Genomic DNA, 16,683 nt, shown 5'->3' with positions numbered 1-16,683 from the left:
TAAGCTGGGTTCCACATTTAAATTAAGAGTTCATTCACTTGAATCCTTTCTTTGATGGCCGTTGCCAACAAAAGAGTCGGATGGTGCCAACATCTTCCATGTATCAGGAAACATGGTCAAAAGAATTTAGAAGGCTAACATCTGATGGTGCCTTTTCAGCAAATAATTTGCAGAAGGAATGTTGATTACTTGCCCTCATAAAGAAAGCACAATTGAGCCCAAAATTTTTGTTGCTGAGTGAGACATTAGTTGTGAGTTTTGCTCCATTTTAGGACCTTTCTTTCCACAGTTGTTAAGTGAATCACTGCAGTTGTTAAATTAGTAACACAGTTGTTAGTTGAATCTGGCTTCCCCCATTGATCTTGCTTGTCAGAAGGTCGCAAAAGGTGATCACATGACCCCGGGACATTGCGACCATCAGTTGCCAAGCTTCTGAATTTTGATCATGTGACCATGGGGATGCTGCAATGGTCGTAAGTGTGAAAAACAGTCAAAAGTCACTTTTTTCAGTGCCGTTGTAACTTTAAACGACTATTGTAAGTCGACTATCTGTAATTGGGGCTGCACAAACGTCATCCCCTTAAGTTCTTTCTCTCTCTCATTTTGTTCTCTTTTTTACCCCTTTAGTTTAATTTTGACTTTCAGCAATAGCAATGAGTGCTTTTTAAAGGCCTCCACATCTGTTTAGCGAGAGCGTGGATACAATTTTCTAAATAAACTGAGGACTGAAGTAAGAGGATACGTTTTCTTTCCTTCACTGCAGAATGGACCCAGTTTATGTCTCCAACTTCTGTATCCGTTGTAGTCTTTCTCAAAATATGTTATAAGGACACCTGGGGGTTCCCCAAGACCTCCCTCCCTGGTGGTAGGCAAAATCAATTTTTTGCCAGCTTTTGTTGAAAAATAATACAGTATCAAATCCCATCAAACACTCATGAGAAGTGATAGCGACAATGAATGTGCCAATTTTAACTTTAAGTGCATTAACCAATGGAATGACGTGCCTTCAGCAGTTGTGGGTGCTCCATTGCAGGAGGCTTTTAAGAAGAGACTGGACAGCCACTTGTCTGGAATGGGATATCCTGCTTGAGCAGGGGGTTGGACTAGAAGACCCCCAAGGTTATTCTGTTACCTTCTGTTAAATATTGATAAATGTAACCCCATACTTTAATTTAATTTAATAATATTTCTATACCGCCCTTCTCCCTGAGGACTCAGGGCGGTTCACAGGGCAAAAGTGAAATACAAAATACAAACATTAAAAAGAAATTAAATGATTGCCCAAGTTAAAACAATTGATATACAATTATAAAACCCCAAAGATAAAATTAAGAATGCAAAAAATAAAAAACCCCACCAATCCCCATCAGGCTAGGCCGGCTTGTACAAACAAAAACGTCTTGAGATCGCGACGAAAGGAGCGAAGATCGGGCGCCATCCGGAGCTCTACCGGTAACTGATTCCACAGCTCCGGAGCGCCCACAGAGAAGGATCTCCCCCTGGGGGCCACCAATCGACCTTCTCTGATCGGTGGCACCCTGAGGAGGCCCTCTCTGTGGGAACGCACAGGGCGCAGGGAGCTTGATGCCGTGAAGGACATCAAAACAAAAGCTGTTTTGATGTCCTTCAAAAATTTAAAAGTTGTAACAGATCTTAAAAGAGAAAAAAAACATTTTAAGAAATACTGCACTAGAACAAATAAAAACAGATGTGAGACTGCACGATGTGTATTTTTACGTATGATAAAGTTTACCCTGGTGGTTAAAGTGTTAAGACTTTGAGCAAGGAGACTTGAGTTCAAGCCCTGCCTTAGAGATGGAAGCCGGTTGAGTGACTTTAGGTCAGCCCACTCTCTCAGACTCAGGGAAAAAGGTACCAGCACACTAGTTCTAAACATAGTAACTAGAAAACTACCCATGCAGTTATCAAGATCCAGTAGTGATGTAACAGAACCTGGCCATAAGACCATGATGCAAGAGATTGGATAGCTTGGCAGGAGCTATATAGTTCGCAAAGCTATAATTACATAATGATGCAATCCTGGATACATTGTCTGAATAAAGACCCAGGCATGCTTCCTCACAAAGATAGGAAGTTGCCCAGGTTAGAGGTCAGTAGAATTAGTTCAAGCTAAGTTTATCAGAGCTCTGCTCCATACCCCACAGGCACATCTAATGGGATGTCCAGGATTGAAATTGGACAAAAGAGGCTTGAATTAAGAGCTTGGCTATTAAGGATTATCATCAGCTCAAGTATAAATGGGGCATAGTATCTTCCCCTCAGTGTTACTACGAGGTCCCACGTCAAACTGCAGATCACACCATGACCGGCTGTAAGCTAAGGGCATATACTGGTCTAGTATCTGAGTTTTTTTAAAAAACAAAATGATGCTGTGCCTCAATGATGAGTTGGCCTAGACCAGGGGTAGGCAAACTTGGCTCTTTTATGACTCGTGGACTTCAACTCCCAGAATTCCTGAGTCAGGAATTCTGGGAGTTGAAGTCCACAAGTCATAAAAGAGCCAAGGTTGCCTACCCCTGGCCTAGACATTGTTATTTGAATATAGATCTTTTAAACATTTGTATTTTATGTGCTTTACTAATCTAGATGAAATGTTAGTATATATTTCTAGTCCATATATGATATGCCATATGCTAAATAAATATCAGCTCAAGCGCCATTCTTTCCCAGCTGGACTGATTCCATCCATCCGATCTGGTAAATTTCAACTGTTAAGATCACAGATAATTTTCAAAAATACCTTTCTTCCTGTGGACTTTCTTTTGAGTGCTTACAATTTCTTGAATTCACTCAGGCTAAGAGAAAATTTAGAGAGCAGATCCTGTACATTATCTCAGTGAAAGAGGTCTTCCTCCTAAATCTATCTCAGCATGGTTTAATCACCCCAGGTGGAAACCCCTAATTATATCAATTCATTAATCTCCCCTTCACAAATTTTTTTTTAGGACTAGCTTCAGCAGCCTTCTTTCTCCGCCACTTTTGTATGGAAAGTCTTGCATAAATAAGGCATAAGAGATAGAAGTGAAGGTGTCTATGTGTGACAGGTTGGCTATAGAGATTAAGCTTACGTGTGAGACGTGTGACCCCATCCCTTATCAATTAACAATTCCAATGTGTTAAGAAAAATCACTGTGTTTCTTGAGGCCTTCTAAGATGCAATCTTTTGGTGTGAGTCCAACAACCTTTTGCTCAAGGGTGGGTGATATGGTGATATAGTTCAGTTTTCCAAAATAGTCTCTTTGAGGACTGCTGTAGAGAGTATCCTGGGAGATCGAACTACTCTGATACAGCTCTGTCCTTGTTTTGAGTCCTAATGTCAAATGGTGTCCTTTAATTATTTTGTACAACGTTTGTCTTACTTGTCCTACATAGAACGTAGACTTGAGGTTTCTTTGGTGTTAGTGACCAGTGCTAGTGCTACAGAGTGCTAGAGAGACTTTGCTGGCAGATAATGGTATATATTACATTAAGAGAAATATCATCTGTAATCTTGTGTGTGCATTTGTGAAGCCTGTGACAGTGCTGTTTGTGAGAATGGGAATGAGAATGGGTTTGTTACAGGGGCTGGTTCCCATTGTTCTGTTTCTGTTTTTCTTCTGTTATTTTGCTTGTGAGAATCCTGGCATCAGTCAGTATGTCTCAGGAGCACTTGGGAGATTTAAAAGATATACTTTACTGAGTTAAGGGCAGATGGGTGAGCAGCAGCAGCAGCATTAGTGAACAAGGTCCAAAGCTTACTGAGACAATAAAGCAGTAAGCATAAGAGGGGAGCAATTATGGAAGTATGGTTTCAGGGCCTAAAGATGGCCTCATCAAAATTCTGCAGCCGGGAGGAGCAAGTGAGCAGTCGGCTGCCGGTTTTTGAACTTTCAGAATCCTGTGGGAAAGATAAGCTATTTCAGTATTTTGCCTATAGCAACAAAATGCCGAAGGTCAATCCTGAGGGGAATCTTCACCATCTGTCTCTGGAATTCTATCCTCTTTTGTATGCCACAAAAATCCATAGGATGCCACAGTTATTAAAATTCACTTTCTCTTTTCTTAATCTAGGAAAGAGGAATAATTTGACAGCCTTGGAGCAAGGTGGAGAGATCTATTTGGAAATTGAAAAAGGGAAAACTTTTAAGGCCTGGCAGTGAGAAAAGAGGTTTACTTAAATGGAAGAGTGGAATATAAGTGGAGGGCTGGCAGTTTTATTTCTTCAGACAATTTTCCTTTACTTAAAAAAAACAGGTTGTTGCTTGTATCATTCTTTATTCTAACTGCCAAATATATTCTGAAAACATTACAATGATGTAAACATAATAATGCAAAGCTATAGTATAGGTTTTCATTGCCGTTAAATTATTTCATCTGAGTCCTACCTAAACTCTGTCTGCCTTTTTCTTATATACTCTCAGCTTTTTCTTTCTCTTTTTGTCCTATTTGCTTTCTCTTCTTGTCCCATCTTTTCAGTTCTCAGATGTGCCATTCCACTGCAGCACACATATCATCGCATCTTGGTCCAAAGTATTGATGTAGTAGACCTAGCTGAAATTCCATCATTCTCAATAGTAGTTATTAGAAGAAAGGGAGGCTTAGGGGAGACAGTAGATCAAGCATATCCCACCCACCCCTCTTTTGGAGCTTCTTAATATCCCTCTGAATAGTGCTGTTAAAAAAAAGGAGATAATGGAGCCATGTACCTAGGGCCATGTAGTCGTCAAGTTTATTCTTTCTCCAAAGAAATGCAGCAGAAGTGGGATTGTTTTGTCTTCTTAATTTCTAGATTGAAGCCGAAGTACATGCAAGGAATTTTCAGAAATGATTAATTGGTTAGAAGTGTAGAATGATGGAAGGGACATTTAAGCATAAGATATGGATTGTTATTTCAGTTACAATCCATAAAGTTCTTAACGTGATTTGGTGGAAAGTAATATAGTTTGAGAATGTGAATGGGATTTTGAATTAAATTACAGATTTTGGAAATTACCACTATATGAGGAATTATGGGTTTATCCAGCAAATGTTATGCCAACAAGATTGTTATTTTACATTAGAAAGATAATGGTACCCTAGTTTTACAGTCTTCAATTAATGATATATATGCTCATTCTCTGCTCATTCACTTGCTGGAATAGAAAGACGATTAATATTATTCCAGGTTCACAAGGTTTAGAAATACTACATTTGAGAACAGAGTTACTTTTTATCTGTTTCATAATATGTTCTTATTTTTTATGTTTTTGTTTGCTTTAGGATTTTTGTTTGCTTTCTTTTTCTGTAAATTGCAGCAGTAACAATGCTTTCAGAAAGGGAATTATTAATAATGATATAGATTATGGGTTGAAAGTAAAATAAATCCATCATGGAGAACTCAGCATAAAATAGTCAACCATTTTGTTTAGAACAAACATTTACCACAAAAAAAATAAGAAATTCAGAAAGTAATATGGAATATTCAAATATAATAGATAAAATATGTAGTTCCCGAAAAATTATTCTCTCTGTCTATGCACAAAACTTTCAGCAAGCTGCATAACCGGATATTATGCAGAATGGTCTCTCTCAATAGATTGTCCTCCAGTTGTGTTGGAATACAGTTCCTATCATCCACAGTCATGGGGTGATGGGTAATGTATTTCAAATGAATGGGAAGACACAGGAGAAGAAGGAAGACTTATCCAAGAACAAATAAATCAGGCTCCTGCAGTCTGAAATCTTACATAATAGGCAGTATGGAACATACACTTATTTGTGTGTTTGGTAATCAAGTTATAAATACATTGGTGGGCCGGTGGAAGGATCAAGGAGTTGGGAAAACATTCCAAAGTCTTTGGGATCTTTGCCACTAGAGGGTGCACGTGCTCCATAGGGACTTATGTCTGCTAATCAGCAGTGAAAACTGCAGGATACTGAGTGAGCAACAAGATATCCCAAGGACTTGAGGCAAAACAAAAACTATCCTTATTGCACAATTACCTGCCAGCAATCACAAACAGGACGGGAGAATGTTGCTTTTCAAATTCCTAATAAAAAAACATCCCGAGGCCCTCAGAATCCCTTGGCATTTGAATACTGAGCATGACTGGCCTTAAGGCTATTCTGTAGCTCCAGATGAGGTGGTGCCCTCTAGGTTGGCTGAGGGTCATACGAATGAAGCTCACCTAGGAGGGCACCTAGTTAGGGACAAACCCAAAATAGGATGAAGTGGTTATGCTAAGCTTAATTGCTTGGGTTTTATATTGTAGTTTGGTTGACACATCATCATGAGCCTTGGTGGAGCAGTGGGCTAATGCCTCCTTAAGTAACACCAGCTGCCTGCAATTAGTGCAGGTTCGAGTCCCACCAGGCTCAAGGTTGACTCAGCCTTCCATCCTTCCAAGGTAGGTAAAATGAGGACCCAGATTGTTGGAGGCAATAAGCTGACTTTGTAATAATGCCGCTTGGGGGGGGGGGGCGAAAGCCCTAATAAGCAGGCATATACATAGAATGAAGGCTATTGCTAAGCTTGTAAGCCGCCCTGAGTCTTCGGAGAAGGGCGGGATATAAATGGAATTAAAATTTTTAAAAAAATTAAAAAAAACAAGGCTTACTGCAATTTGCAGTTTCAAAGAAAAGCAGCTAGTAGCTTAGAATCATAATACCTTTCTACACATAATTTTTCCCCTTCTCGCTGATAGCTTGATCATGCTCCAAATGGCACCTCCATTTCTTTGCAATTTTTTTTCATATACTAAAAATATTATTTTTGCCTCCAAACATTTAATAATGCATTAAAAAGAGTACTTGTCTTTGTGTTAATATTTCCACAACTTAAACATTCCAAGAAGTACAGTATTTTCAGTTGTGACATCAGAAAGTGCATATGCAGAAATGGTTTATTCCCAGTGAGCTGTAAGAAGGCCTAGTTTGGCTGCAAAAGGCCATCTGGGAGCCATATGTCAGTTGTTCAGAGCTTCTCTAATCAAGTGTAATAAATAAATATATTTCACTGGAATTTTATGATATATAGCCCAGCCAGGTCAGAGAAAGTGCAGTTTGTTAGGTTGCCCATTATTTGCAAAGACAGCATTGTAAGTTAATAGTTTGTGTGCCTCAGTATACTCTCTCTCTCTCTCTCTCTCTCTCTCTCTTTCTCTCTCTCTCTCTCTCTCTCTCTCTGTGTGTGTGTGTGTGTGTGTGTGTGTACTTTATGTGTGTGTGAGAGAGAGAGTGTGTGCATGTGTATACATACATATACACACAAAACATAAGGAATAAGAAAATACAGAATATTTTCAGACATGGAATTTATTTTATCAATGGTTGGAAAAAAGAGGTAGAGACTAAGAATGTAACTTCTAACAAATTAACCTAGACAACATGATGTTTATTAAGCACTAATCAAATGTAATAATAGAAAATTAATTTTAAAAAAACCCTGAAAAAACCCCATAAGGAATAAGTATGTACTGCTTGGTCGTCTGTGAAGTCAGTGAAACTAAGATGGCTAATAAGTATTTCCAGAAAATATAGCCATCATTCACACATGGAAAACAATGGAACTTTTAAACAAGTTTACTTTGAGGCCAGCCCACTCTGTGAAGGTGGAAGGCATAGGATTTGATCCTCAGTGAACTTGTTCACTCGGGGGTGGGGGACAGAAATGGAAACAAGTCCTTTGTTCTAAATATTTACACGTTGCTTTCAAAAGGGGAAAAATCTCACAAGGAATTGATCAGCACAGCAGAAAATGCAGCTCCTTCTTCTCATTTGAAGAGGACTTCACAAATGCTTTGCTCTTTTTCTTCTCTTTCTTTGATAGCCCCTGCCCTAAACAAGTGTTAAGATACTGTGAAAAAAAGGAGGAGCCTTCTAAGTATACAAAGTTCCTTAATGCTCTTGTGAAGGTGCTAGTCGGGCACTATTTCAGAGGCCAAAAAAATGCTTTTATTTTTCCACACTTCCAGACCTGTTGAGGAGTGTTCTCAGAAAGCGGTGCTTTTCTTAGCCGTTCCATTTGGGTAGATAAAAAGGAAATGTGCCACAGAGGCCAATCAGTGGCTTCATATATATTAAAACAGATGGCAGATATGTAATAGGTAACCCCACACCTCCTATTGTGAAAATCACCATTGGTGACAGGCAGCATGATAATCTACCACAAATAGTAACTAATGACAAATGCTACAGATATTGTCATTTAACAATCATGTTTTCTCCTCAGAACACTTGAAATGGCATTTATATCTTCCTTACAAGGCTTTGAAGCAGAACTGGATCCACTTCATTCCAGTTTTTGTGATCCTCCGGGCCAGCAGACTTCGTTGTCTCTGCTTTATGTCCCCGAGATGGCATTGTGGGTGACTGTTTTCTCCTGGCTACCATTCTTTTTCCTTAGGCTGATTTTCAGCCATTGTAAAAACAGCACAGCTTTGTTCTGTGTACTAAAAGTCCTTTCCTCAACCTGACAATCTCAGTTGTATTTAACTACAACTCCCAGAATTCCCATACAGAATGGCTGCCTGGAAGAAACCCAATTAAGGCAAGCTACACTAAACACTTTATCTGATACCATGCCGAGCTATCTCCATGTTCTCTGTATTTCATGTGTGCTGCCAAGAAAAGCTCCTAAGTAGTTTGTCTCAGAACCTCCCCACTAATTGCAAGAGTTTGCCAATCACATTCCTATGTTGCAGTCGACGGTGGGATTCCTACAACAGTATATTTAAATTGGTTACGGGATGAGTTGCCTACTGATTTCAAATGTTTGTAAATAGACAATATAACATATCTGGGTGTCCAGAGGGAGAAGCATCACCATTAACCACCACACTGACACCGTTGTACTGTTTCTTAACTTGAGTAGCCTGTTCTCCAGCTCTTGCTTTCTGGTTGCTGTGGCCATGTAGGAGAAGAAGGAGAAGAGCTGGACAGTTACACTATGGACTGTTTTTAGAAGGCTATGGTAGCAACCCCATCTGAGCTTTTGAGCAATAGTTTTAATGCTAGTTTGAGAGATAGTTAAGAACAAGAAGTGGTAGCATATAGACATTTTTCATGTTTTTTTGTAGCGAAGAAAGCTCAGGCCAAGCATGATCCCTGGCTGACTGGGAAATATTTTTTTTTCTCACTGTTAACGACAAATGAGGTCCCTAGTTAAATGGGGGAGCGAGAAATCTTTAATGTTTTATTGGAGGATAAAGAAAGGATCAGCTGATGAAATGAAGTGACAAGACTTTGGGGTACGTATTGCCCATGAGATGCAGACAAAGTAGAAATCTGCCAAGATTTTCCATATTCAATTGCTGGTTTATACATGGATAGTCACTTAAGGGTTATTAGGTGCAAGTGATCAGTCTCAGATCTGATCACATTTACCATGTTCTTGTAATGCCTCTGACTGGGTTTGTTTGACACACAATGTGGTTACTGAATGCACATATTTTGACTTTTACACAAAACTAACCAAATGGGCTGTCTCCACAAAATGTTGAGCTCTCACACTGCTTCTCCCCCCCACCAAAAAAAGTAATCAAACTTAAAACCAAACAAGCTTTCCATTTCAGCAAATGCATTTACTGGATGTTTGACTGACTTGCTATGTGAATACATATACTCTTTTATCATAGAGCACATTTGTATCTAGTTGCCAGGAAAGGCATAACACGAACTCATAAATAACTAGACGGACCCACAAAGAAATGGCAAGATAGAGGAAAAGAGACAAAAGATTAGGTGGATGTACTCATGCTTGGCATGCCAAGGATATTGGGCCCATCTCCTATTCATTCAAGTAAATTATGCCAGTTCAGAAGGAGAAAATGCAACTTGTCATGAATGGCACAAAAGGACCAGTTGCTGTGAATGACCACTAGGTGTCAGTATGGCTTTGTGCATGCTCCTGTTGAAACACTTCCTTGGGAACCAAAAACAACACAATATCTAATGTAAAACTTTTGTGAGTAATGCATTCAGCAAACAGCAAAAAACAATTGTGTAGGATAGTTATCTGCAAAAATCTAGCAGACTGGCATTACATATCTTCAATACCAGTTTAGAGACAGATCATCAGGGCAAAAATCTATACAGTCACAGAGTTGACAACTTGATGGCAGACAATCAATCAATCAATCAATCAATCAATCAGAATCCTCTGGCTATGATATTTCTCTGGTGAAGAGTTTTTCTTTTAAACTGCCTTTGCTTAAGTAGAATAACATAGGATTAAATCCAAGTAATTTTAAACATAAGCAATGTTAAAAAATATTAGACTGAGTTTGAGCCAGACCGAGTAATTTATGCCTGAAAGAATTCCTTCTCTTCATTGATTACTCTGGGAGTTGACACAAGATACTCACTGGAAGGAGGAGGAGGGGAGACTATATTTCAGTTTGTTCTTACTATGCATATCAGTAGTATTGTAGACAATATTTTGTAGACAATTTCCTATTTCTAATTTTGCAGTGTCTCCACATCAGGGGTCCTCAGCCTTGGCGACTTTAAGGCTTGTGGACTTCAACTCTCAGAGCTGGCTGAGGAATTCTATGAGTTGAAGTCCACAAGCCTTAAAGTTGCCAAGGTTGAGGACCCCTGCACTACATGATTCTACAAGCGATGGAGAGACTCAAATGCATGATAAATGCATGAAGAGGCTGTAAAGTGTGATTATTTTTTTCTTTCAGAATCACTCAGAAATCACAATATGCCAATGGGTCCGGCAATGGTTATTTGGATATCATTTGAATATTGGCTGTAAAAAAAAAACAACTGAGCTAAAATTAACATGAATCTTGGTGGTGCAGCTGACTCATGTTCCTGGGATACATTTTCTTTCTTTCTTGCCTCCATGCAGGTTTTGGCTGGCTGTCCAGGATCTCAAAAAACAAACACTGCAAGATGTAGCGACCCGAGTAGAAGACATCTGGCAGGAGTTCCTTGCTCCCGGGGCCCAGAGTGCCATCAACCTGGACTCTCACAGCTATGAAATAACAAGCCAAAACGTCAAAGACCCCGGGAGGTACACATATGAAGATGCACAGGTTCGGACTCGGATGTTATTTCTAACAGTGCACTGGAACAAAAGAGGGAAACACAGCTTTTAAAACTGCAAAAGTGTCCCTGTAAATTGCATAGCCCAGTGATGGCAAACCTTTTAGAGACCGAGTGCCCAAAAACTGCTCACCCCATGATCCATCCCTGCCCCGCCCACATGGCCACCCACCACCTCCACAGGCCACCACAGCAGATCTCCCAGGTGGCCCAGAAGCACCATGGTGGCCACACCCTCCATCCACACCCCGCAGCATATCTGTGCGTGACGGGGCATGAGGGCGGAATCTTGTCCCTGCTGCATGGCTGCCATGTACTTGGCTGCGCTGCTCCATGCGGGCCCTACCTGGGGGCAACTCTCCTCCTGGGGGGCTGCTGGTGAAGGGGCCATGGGGGGAGGCGAGTCTGGGGCTTCGAGTGCCACCTCTGGCACATGTGCCATAGGTTCACCATCACTGGCATAGCCTATTAATATGTAAAGAGGGGATGCTTCGGTCTCAGTCAGGAGCAGAAGCAGGAATTGAATAAGGAAATTTATAAATTGATTTTTTTAAAAAAAACAGCGATGATAATGTTTGCTATTATCACCTGTAATTCCTTAAAGCAACATTCCCCAACTTTTCCAGGTTGGTGGCCAGGTGCGGGGAGGGGGAGAAGAGTGGATGGTTTTGTGTGAGAGGCGGGGATGTGTGCCTGCTGCTCAGACAAGTGGGGCTGTGAGTGCAAGTGCTGGCCTCTCAGGCAACTGGGCTACATGCATGCTGCCCACCACTCGTGTGGGTTGGCTGCAATCAGGCCACAGCCCAATAGGGGGCCACAGCACACAGGTTGAGAACGCCTGCCTTAGAGAGTTTACAAGGTTATAATGAAAATAAAAGGCTTTTATTGGCTAGCACCCCACTGATAGCCTTTTCTACACCATATATTTGAGAGAGAGGTAAAGTTGCAGAGTCTTAAGTGGCCATCAAGTCCACCCCCCACCTCCCAGCTAAGTACAGGAGTCCAAATTAAACATCTCTGACATGCTTGTTTAGCAGTCATTGGTTTCTTTGATTTACTAATTGTATTGTTAGGATTTTTTTCACTCTTTCAGGTATACACTGCCTTTCTCTAACTTAAACAGATTATTCTGTGTCCTGTACTCCAAAACAGTTTGTAGCTTAGCTGGAGCTACCAAATATTGTATTTCCTGAATATGAGCTTCTCAGTTAAAATGAGAACAGATATCATGGGTAAACCTAGCACCCTCTTACTCAAATTGGGATCTGAGTTTGCATGTGCAGACATGTAAACATGCAGGGCCACATTCCACATTCCTGTGGAATAAAGTGGGCAACATTGCCAAAGGGAAGTACACGTATGCTAAGGAACATAAGATTATCCAAGACTCTAAAGAGAGTTAGCCAACATTTTCTAGCTAGATACATAAAAAATGATTCATTGTTCATGGATGATTTTTTTCAAGGTAGGCCTCTACTTAAGCCACCACTTCCTTTGGCTCCCCCTCTCTTTCCTGCTGGATGCCCTTGCTAAAACCACCAATCTTTCCTGCTGCATTGGTCAAAGAGAGGATATCAGCAATTGAAGCAAGCAGGTAGCAATTGGAGTAGGCAGGTGAGCAATTATAGAGACTCTTTGCAATCACTTGCTCAGTTTTGGCTGCCGGGAGAAAAGAAAGGCAGAGTAATCATGAAAATGTAGTAGAGCAATTGCTGCCTCTCTCACTTAACCCCTTTTTTTTCTGGATGCAATGGTGGAGGCTATTAGATTAATTGGATAGGATCACCATTACTATGATACCTGGAGGGAGATCTCAGATCAGTGAGTGTGAGGATGGAAGGGTTACGTCATCCAGTTCAACAGAACAAATGAATGGACACAGTTGCTCGCACATTCTCTTGGCAACATCTGCGGCCAGATTCACCGCAGTGCCCAGAGAGAATGGATCTGAGAAGAAATATTTGCAACTGCTGCCACTGCATTCTTCCCTGGTTTACTCCTCCTCCAGAAATAGCAATAGTATTACCACTTGGACTTATATACCTCTTCATAGTGCTTTATGGCCCTCTCTATGCAGTTTACAAAGTCAGCATATTGCCCTCAACAATCTGGATCCTCATTTTACTAACCTCGGAAGGATGGAAGGCTGAGTCAACCTTGAGCCAGTCAGGATTGAACTTCTAGCAGTGGGCAGAGTTAGCCTACGATACTGCATTCTGACCATGGTGCCACCACAGCCCTGAAAGATTGGAGAAAGATAAAGATGGATAGGCAGTGCTAGAGAAGGTTCCAAGAAGTATCTTCCCTGCTACCTTTGAGTTTTCCTGCAGGGAACTGTTTTGTCTTGCAGTTTCCTTCAAAAATGCTAGTATTATAAATTCTCAGATAAGTATTTAGTATCATATGGGTTTAGGGCCACAGTTACTGGAACTATCCTATATTTTTCAGAAGCTGAATCAGGGAATCGATTTCTCAGATGCATATGTATACAAAAAAGTTTCAGAGTCCATAAAGCCAAAACCCGATCATAAGTCCATACGAACCAGGAAAGTGCACACCGAAGCAAATGGTTGTTCCTGACAAACACACTTTCCCCCAGGGTTTGGCTAAATCACCCCCAGGTGAGCCCTGAGGGGAGGGGTGGCACTGCTTCCTCACAAGCAGCCTCTCTGTCCTTCTCTAGGCTTCCCTCCGCTCCGCTCTCTGCACCCACGGGTCAGGTGGGGGAGCTGTTCCTCATTGGACAGGATCTGTTGCCTTTCATTGCTGCTGACGGTTGGCAGTGAATCCTCTGCAGCTCTCATTAGGGCAGGCAGCTCCCCATCTGGTTGACTGCTGCTCCCGGACAGCCCTGTGACTACGACATCCTCAATCCCTGGGCTCTCTGGATGTTCTTGGGGAGACATGCCATCCTGCTTGGATGATCTGGGTTCCTCCTCCTCCTCCTGCTCCTCCTGCTCCTCCTCCTCCCCTACACCAACTTCCAACTGTCACAAGAAAAGTCCTTGTCAATCCTACCAACATAGCAAATGACAAAGTTGTTGAAAGGCGTACTCCTTCTAAAACCTGACTGGACACCAACCTTGCAGGGGTTCTACAACTTGAGGCAGTAGAAGGACCTGCCAGTCCCTCCTATATGCCCCTTCCCACCTGCTAATAATTGTCAATTTGCCGGTCACCCTATCAACATCACTGAGAGAAAGTTCCCAACACCAGCATGGGCAGTGAGCCACTATGAAGAACCATGTGCCCTCAGTGCTACACAGCCATAGCTCTGGGCAGCGGAGCAACAGGATTGCTCCTTCATTTGCTGTCTATCCTAGACTACTGTTCAAAATGGCTGTTTCATTGTAATAATGGGCACCATGTTTTCCCATTGGCTAAGAGAAACATGTTAAGATTTAAGCAGTATAACTAGGTCAGAACAACAAAAAAGGGAGGCACAAGGGAGGATGGACTTTGATAGAAATCAAGGGCAGTGTAAAAAGAAAAATCTGGTATTAAAGTGGTTAAAGGTCCCAGGTGTAAGAATAGCTAGAACGTGGTTTTTCAACCTTGACAACTTTTAAGATGTGTGGACTTCAATTCCCAGAATTCCCAGCCAGGACTGAGTTACAGCATTTCAGGTGCAGACTATTAACCAGCTTTCCAGCAGTCACTCCTCTTTAGGGACTTCTGGAAGTCTGGACTTTTGGCAGCAAGAGATTAAATAGCTTCTTCCCCTCTGCTTACAGTTCAGATTTGAGAGCTGAGGAGTGTTTGTTTGCTGACAACTAGTTCTGATGAAGTCCGGATGGCAAATGATAGCAATTGCACTGGGTGCGTTATCTTGAAGAGCACTGCTGAAAGAGCAAATCAGGGTTTTCTTTCCGAAGGGGTTGCAGAAAGCCCAGGTGAGGCTTATATGGAGGCCATAAAACAAGAATGGTCCAAGATGCAGAAATGCTCCATCCATCACATTGATTTGAGCATTCGCTCCAAGATAGCTGCAGCCCACGGTGGCTTTATGGCGTATGGTCTCTCTCGACTTCACATCTTGAAGCAGCAGACACAAATCTTTGTAAGTGTTCCTTTCCCCCACCCCCACCCCCATAAGCACACATACGTCAGGTTCAGATGCAGGCTTGTTCTGAAAATAACTCTGCAACCAAACCCAGGATGAGGGCTGGCCCTGGGTTTCAAGGAATACAAAACCACATCTACAGTATTTTACTTTGTGTATATTCCTTTTACTTAAAACTTCTCAACGATGTGACCAAACACATACCATCGTGCTGACAGTTTCTGGAAGAAACTGACAAGTTACTGCTGTAGTGTAGAATACTTGCAATTGAGTAAAGCCACATCCTGTCCCTCTACGTCCTTTCTTGATTGTCGGGGGGGGGGGGAGAAACAGAGCTGCAAAAAAAAAAGTTGCCATATTTCCACTGCACATATAAATTTGTGATGAAGTACTTTTTTTTTTTGCACAGGGATATATTGGCAGAGTAAGTGTCTTGGCTAAGTGATAAGGTTAAAATTAGGATTCAGATAAAAATGGAGGTATGAAATAGTTGGGAGGCCATTTGTGAACTGTATAAATTATTCCTCAGTCTGGCTAAGTTTACTCAAGCCCTGACCTCTGTTTCCTGCATCATTTTCTCTCTCATTGTCCCAATTTTGGGTGATATATTTCAATTTTTTTGGCAATGTGTAAATAGCCCCTGTTATAGAGCCGTATGTAAGGTTGTTGGAGTGTTTCTTCCCATAATGAGTTTTGGTTTTTGCTTTATTCCTTACATCATTGACTCTATCTATGTCTCTGTGTGCAAGTTCTGATGAGCGTGTAAGCTCCATAATGAGACTAAGGCTGATTATAAAACAAGCAACTTAATAAATAACCTTACTCTCTGTGAGAGTTTAAAATTAGCTGCTCGCTCTTTCTGTCTTGCCAGAAGTTTAAGGTTCTTGTTTGGAACCACAAAAAGATAACAACAACAAAAAAAGGAAAGAAAGAAAGGAAAAAAAGAAAGAAAAAGTGGAAATTGTTGTGGGAGCAGTTAGGCTCGTGCATTCCCATCCATCATCTAGTGTTGAATGAGAATTCGCCCATCTATTATCTAAGAGGGGAAAGGAGGAGGAAAGCCTAAACTTGAACGCAAAAGAAAAATGAGGGATGCTTTTGTTGTTGCTTTGCTGAGCTCCACTGACTACCCAAGGCAGAGATAGTGTTGTCTTATTTTAAAAGAGCCAACTGTTTCCAGAATCCTTGTCTGGAATTCCCAAGATTCTGGACTGTTGGCTGAGTGTCCTTCTGTAACCTAGCCAGGGTCACCATTGTAGCTTGCGGTAGGAGAGAGAAACTGGGCCTCTTCTTACACCGCCGTTCACTTGAAGTAGTAACCTTATCATTATAGGTTCAGTTTTATATTATCTCCCCTATTCCTACCATGTTTAGGCCTTAGTGAAATGGATAGTGCAAGCCTACGTGTTCCTTTGTTTCAAGAATTTTACCAAGTGTGTTTCTCATATTTTTTTCTAAAGATGTGGCTTGTATGCAGAAAGTGTTATATTTTAAGCAAGCTTGAACATACCACTTCTATAGCTGTGATTTCCTTTCAGATTTTTCTTATTGGTGCATTATCACCTTTGTTTTGCTCTCCAACAGCA

The 16,683-nt window shown here is 41.2% G+C and overlaps 1 protein-coding gene across 5 annotated transcripts in view; it reads left to right on the top strand.

Moving 5' to 3' along the window:
* The window catches only part of RGS6 (regulator of G protein signaling 6), a gene marked incomplete at its 3' end in the record, with an annotated part of 225,008 nt that overhangs the window by 170,084 nt on the left and 38,241 nt on the right, over nt 1–16,683 (top strand). For all 5 annotated transcript variants that reach the window (XM_083350559.1, XM_083350561.1, XM_083350560.1 and 2 more), the window contains one exon: nt 10,838–11,024. In XM_083350559.1, the coding sequence (XP_083206685.1) occupies nt 10,838–11,024 (187 nt within the window). The remainder of the gene's footprint in view (nt 1–10,837; nt 11,025–16,683) is intronic.

This window comes from Vipera ursinii (genome assembly GCF_947247035.1).
Source record: "Vipera ursinii genome assembly, chromosome: 1".
Taxonomy (NCBI): Eukaryota; Metazoa; Chordata; class Lepidosauria; order Squamata; family Viperidae; genus Vipera; species Vipera ursinii.
This window is presented reverse-complemented; position numbering and strand designations above follow the sequence as displayed.